The 6,000-nt window shown below is 39.1% G+C and overlaps 1 protein-coding gene across 5 annotated transcripts in view; it reads left to right on the plus strand.

Annotated features, from left to right (window-relative positions):
* The window catches only part of STARD3 (StAR related lipid transfer domain containing 3), a 68,878-nt gene extending 63,595 nt beyond the window's left edge, over positions 1–5,283 (plus strand). For all 5 annotated transcript variants that reach the window (XM_073572561.1, XM_073572562.1, XM_073572563.1 and 2 more), the window contains one exon: positions 3,420–5,283. In XM_073572561.1, the coding sequence (XP_073428662.1) occupies positions 3,420–3,527 (108 nt within the window). In that variant the 3' untranslated portion in view covers positions 3,528–5,283. The remainder of the gene's footprint in view (positions 1–3,419) is intronic.
* Positions 5,284–6,000: the final 717 nt, after the last annotated feature.

Raw genomic sequence — 6,000 nt, forward strand, 5'->3', positions numbered from 1 at the left:
ACCTGCATGACCATATAGATGGTTTAGGTGAGTTCATTCCTACTGATAGATTTCCTTTAATGATGACATTTAACCCCTTTCTGACATGACATACTATCCCATCCATGTGCCTTTGGCTGGTTATCACAGCTGACAGCCGGCACGAAGTGCCAGGAGCGGTCATGGACCGCTCCCGGCGCTCTAACCCCTGGCACACTGCGATCATATGATTGCAGCATTCTGGTGGCATAGAGAAGCATCGCGCAGGGAGGGGGATCCCTGCGTGCTTCCCTGAGACCCTAAGAGCAACGCGATGTGATAGCGTTGTTCTGAAGTTCTCCCTGCCTGCAAACCCCCAGATCCAAGATGTCTGCGGGGTCCTTCCGGGTCCTGCAGGGAGGTGGTTTCTCAGTTCCTGCTGAGAGCAGGACCTGAGAAACCTCCTTCCCTGCCTGTCAGATCGCTGATCTGACACAGTGCTGTGCAAAGTGTCAGATCAGCGATCTGACTTTGTCCCAGGTTGGGACATCACTGTATAATGTAAAAAAAAAAAAAATTATACTGTGTAGAAATATTTTTTTTAAAAATTCTAAATAAAGAAAAAATAAATATTTTCCCTATAAATACATTTCTTTATGTAAATAATAAAAAAAAAAACAATGAAAGTACAAATATTTAGTATCGCTGCGTCCGTAACATGACCTATAAAACTGTCCCACTAGTTAACCCCTTCAGTGAACACCGTAAAAAAAGCGATGCAAAAATAATTATTTTTTTTATTGTATAAAAGCACCAAAACAAAAAAATTATATAAATGAGGTATTGCTGTAATCGTATTAACACACAGAATAAAACCGCTTTATCAATTTTACCACGCGCGGAACAATGTAAACGCTCCACCCAAAAGAAATTCATGAACTGCTGGTTTTTGTTCATTCTGCCTCCCAAAAATCGTAATGTAAAGTGATCAAAAAATGTCACGTGCCCGAAAATGGTACCACTAAAAATGTGAACTCGTCCCGCAAAAAACAAGACCTTACATGACTCTGTGGGCCAAAATATGGAAAAATTATAGCTCTCAAAATGTGATGCAAAAACTATTTTTTGCAATAAAAAGCGACTTTTAACTTGTGACAGCTGCCAAACATAAAAACCCGCTATAAATGGTAAATCAAACCTCCCCGTTATCACCCCCTTAGTTAGAGAAAAATAATAAAATAAAAAAAAGTATTTCCATTTTCCCGTTAGGGTTAGTGCTGAGAATAGGGTTGGGGTTGGAGTTAGAATTGGGGGATTTCCACTGTTTAGGCACATCAGGGGCTCTCCAAACGCGACATGGCATCCGATCTCAATTTCAGCCAATTCTGCGTTGAAAAAGTCAAACTGTCCTCCTTCCCTTCCGAGCTCTGCTGTGCGCCCAAACAGTGATTTATCCCCACATATAGGGTATCTGCGTACTCAGGTCAAATTGGACAACTTTCGGGGTCCAATTTCTCCTGTTACCCTTGTGAAAATAAAAAATTGGGGGCGAAAAGATCATTTTTGTGAACAAAATGATATTTTTACGGCTCTACATTATAAACTTCTGTGTGGCACTTGGAGGTTTAAAGAGCTCACCACACATCTAGATATGTTCCTTAGGGGATCTAGTTTCCAAAATGGGGTCACTTGTGGGGGGGTTTCCACTGTTTAGGCACATCAGGGGCTCTCCAAGAGCAGCATGGCGTCCGATCTCCATTCCAGCCAATTTTAGTTTGGAAAAAGTCAAACGGCGCTCCTTCCCTACCGAGCTCTGCCATGCGCCCAAACAGTGGTTCCCCCCCACATATGGGGTATCTGCGTACTCGGGACAAATTGGACAACAACTTTTGGGGTCCAATTTCTCCTGTTACCCTAAGGGATTAACCCTGCTGTTATGTTCGGTCAAAAATGACCGTTGTTGAACTTTGATATTTTTTAAAAAATCCATTATGCGGTTCTGAAACTTGTGGTTACTTCTATTTTCCTAATTTGAGGGGTTCTTTCTTAGGGTACTTTTTTTTTTTTTTTTTGGTTTAGTTTTTGCGCCACATTTTTTCTTACACTTGTACTGTTCCAGTCAATAATGACCGAATAGCATTTTATGCTAATTTCAGCCATTTTTTGAGTAAAACAAATGAGTTATAATTTCTTTTGAGACTACTTATTGCATCTACTATTGTTTATGAAGTAAACAGTTGCTTTAGGTGCAGATTTACACATGCTTTCAGTACAAACCATACGCATTGGCTTTCAGTACAGCTCTGTGCAATTTTCTTTCTCTGTATGTTATTTACCCTGCTTTTTACCCTGATTTACTGAAAAAAAAACTGATTTTTTTTTTTATTTTTACTATTTTTTTTCAAAATGTTTGCACGCATTTTATACTATAGTTAATTTTAGTTATAGTTAGGTATAGTTGTTATAGTAGTAGTAGTAGTAGTGTAGTTGTGTTAGTTAGTTAAGCTCAAATTTGTAATTTCTGTGCAGAATTCAATAAGCCCTTGTAACCTTTATAAACACAAAATAAATAAAAAAAATTGAGTGTTTTTTTTACGTATTTTTTTTTTTTTATAATGACCAACCATGTTCACATACAGTATAATAATGCAACAGGTATTCAAAAAAAAATTTTTAAGTAGCTAAAACAGCATTTTAATAGGTCCGGTCAAAAATGACCGGAGCAGTACAAGTGTATAGTGGAAACGATCAGAACAGCAGGGTTAATAAACTTCTTGAATGTGGTTTTGAGCACCTTCAGGGGTGCAGTTTTTAGAATGGTGTCACTTTTGGGTATTTTCTATCACATAGACCCCTCAAAGTGACTTCAAATGTGATGTGGTCCCTATAAAAAAAAAAAAAAGTTTTGTAAATTTTGTTGTAAAAATGAGAAATCTCTGGTCAAATTTTAACCCTTATAACTTCCAAACAAAAAAAAATTTTGGTTCCAAAATTGTGCTGATGTAAAGTAAACATGTGGGAAATGTTGTTTATTAACTATTTTGTGTGACATATTTCTCTGTTTTAAGGGCATAAAAATTCAAAGTTTGAAAATTGCGACATTTTTCACATTTTAGCCAAATTTCCTTTTTTTACACAAACGCAAGTTATATCAAAGAAATTTTGCCATTAACGTGAAGTACAATATGTCACGAAAAAACAATCTCGGAATCACCAAGATCTGTTCAAGCGTTCCAGAGTTATTACCTCATAAAGGAACAGTGGTCAGAATTGTAAAAATTGGCCTGGTCATTAACGTGTAAACCACGCTTGGGGGTAAAGGGGTTAAAGTGTACCTTTCTTTTTAAATTTAGTAGAGTTATTAGTAGGCCATATCCAGGGTATTACCAAGCTGCTTGCCTGACATTGTATACATAATGTGTGTGCATATATGACGCCGTGATTTGCTCTTCTCTCAAAAGGGTCGCCTTCCCCGCTACCTCATCAACCAGAGCCTGGCCGCCACCATGTTTGAATTCTGCAGCTTCCTTCGGAAGAGAGTCAGCGACGTTTACAGTGGATTATCATAGTTATACTATATGCTCCCTGACGCTACAGCACTGGCTTCATGCTGTTGTATGCACACTATCCCTTCCTTCCTTGCGCTTATATTTTTTGCCTTTTTTGGAACGTTCTTGGGGGAAGAACCGTCCCACACAAGACTCTATCCCCTAGGTCTAATGACAAGTCTTGCCAATGCATTTCATGATGAACATTAAGAAAGATGATGACTTGTGTAAGCTGGTCATGGCATCATTGATGAAGGTACTGAACAGAGTGGAAGCATCTGAGCCACTTAGCAAGTTTCCTTTTTTTTTTTTTTTTTGTTTTTGTTTTTGTTTTAATGCAACTGAATGACTGACAGGGCTTCCCGTTTGGGAGGAGTGACATTTACCCCGTGCTGGGCATGTAGGGTTATCTTCTCCCAAATCTCGTAATTTTCATGGATTCCAGAGGTCCAGTTTACAAATGACTGATGTTTAATTTCCCTTGTTCTGTAGCTGTGATGAGCTAGGAGGGGGATGGGTGTCCGCCCCTGAGAAGTAAGTAGGGAGATGCACTGAATCGTACAGAAAGTGTGTGCACTAAATTATTGTTATTATTTGGATGCCTTCTGTGCCAGTGGTCGACATTGCGATAACTTTAACACGTCTTAATGTTTTTCTCTCACAATGTAATAATTTTTCACTTGGTTTTATTTCATAATCTTGTTTTATATGAACACCGACCAGTGCCTATCAGCCCTCATTTACGTTTTATGGTTGAACCTCCTGCAGCTTCGATCTCGACTGGAAGGGAGTGGTAGGTCACTGCGGGACAAACGCAGGCCGCTGATAACTGGCCATAGACATGATATCTTTTTCAGAGACCACCCCCCTCCTCATTGGCATTTATTAGATTAGACAAGTTGTATTTCAAATAATGGGTGGCGTTTGGCGACCACTCATCTCTGCTCCCCCAGTATATACCCATAGCATTCATTCATTGTTAACAAGTCATGTTTGATGGTGTTGGAGAAGAGATCTGGTGGCCGGGCAATTTTAGCATGTCTATGACCAGCCTAAAGGAATAATCCAATCAACTGGAACATGGTCTTATGTTAAATGCACGATTATAGGAGCAAAGGAGGACACAGATTCTCATTTTTGGGTTCTTTGACTCACTGTATCATTCAGTGTCCTCTCCAGTCCTCCTTGACATATAAGTGTTAAGTTTGTTCAAACTATTCCTTTTACAAGACCGGGACTGTTCTCTTGACATGTTATATTATGAGGAATAGCATTTATGTATTATAACTGTCAATTCTGAAACATTTTTCCTTGGAACGCTACAATGTGCCCGTCCTGTTACTTCTCTTGGAAATGTAGCACTCGGTTGACATTACCATTCCGTTTACAGGTTGTGTGTTGCTTACAGCCAGACATGGTCTACTCGGTGCCGATACTTTGACACGAAGATCAGTAATTGCCTGTTATCAATTTCCAGGAAGAATATCCGGAACAACACAATGTAGTGCTTTAAGAAATGGTGCTCTTACCTTGAAACCCCATGAAAGAACAAGGTATTTGCCATGTCAGGAGAGCTGATAAGCCTGTGTTAACATTTTGTGTACTGACAAGCATGTCAAAGGGGTATCATGCAAGTGGTTGGTCCTCCAGTGGTGTTTATTCCTTAATTACAGATTCCTGTAAACTGATGCAGATTTGAAATGGTTTTTTTTCTAATGACTAATTTTTTTTTTTTCTGACTAAATTTAACAAAAATCGATAAACATGTTAAAATAAATTTGTGTTTATTTAATTTTGTAGGGAGGGAGGAGAGGTATGAGCATGAGGTGCCTTAGTATGGATTAGAATCCCTTCCATGCACTTGCATTTCCATTGTACACACAGATTTCTGACCGAACTTACAGATGATGAAATTGAAATCCAACTTGAAGGGGTTGTCTCCTTTTAAGATAATACTGCTCGTCCCTGCCTGCAGTTAAAAATAAGAAACCAAGCTATACTTGCCTTGTCCCGGGACACCGGTGAGCTTCCGCTGCTGCTCCCATGGTCTGGCATTTGCTAAAGCGTCAACATTCTATCAACAGCGTATCAGCCGATTGGCTCCACGGTTCTGAAGGGGGGGGGGTGTTCCATTTACCCTGAACACAGTGATTGGCTGTCGACATGAAATCCGCACTGAATAGAGATTGTTTATTTGTTTGGGGTTTTTTAAACAAACCTTCAGCCGGTGCCGAACATTACCTAAAAATTATCAACTCCTATAAATGTCCCCAAACAAGCTTCCGTACAAAAAAAATATACTGGATGCACTTTTGCGAAACAAGGAATAAACCAAGGTGGATTTTGCACTTTACACAATACAGTTCTTTGTAACTGTGAGCCTTTTATGTATTACGAAGTTTGTCATCGGAATGACTTAAAGGTGAGCGGATCTTTTGAAATTCAAATTCGCCAAATTTTCCCCAAAAATTAAATTTGAGTGAATCTCAATAAT

The sequence above is a fragment of the Dendrobates tinctorius genome, unplaced genomic scaffold (genome assembly GCF_039654945.1).
Source record: "Dendrobates tinctorius isolate UK_male_01 unplaced genomic scaffold, ASM3965494v1 ptg000032l, whole genome shotgun sequence".
In the NCBI taxonomy this organism is placed as follows: domain Eukaryota; kingdom Metazoa; phylum Chordata; class Amphibia; order Anura; family Dendrobatidae; genus Dendrobates; species Dendrobates tinctorius.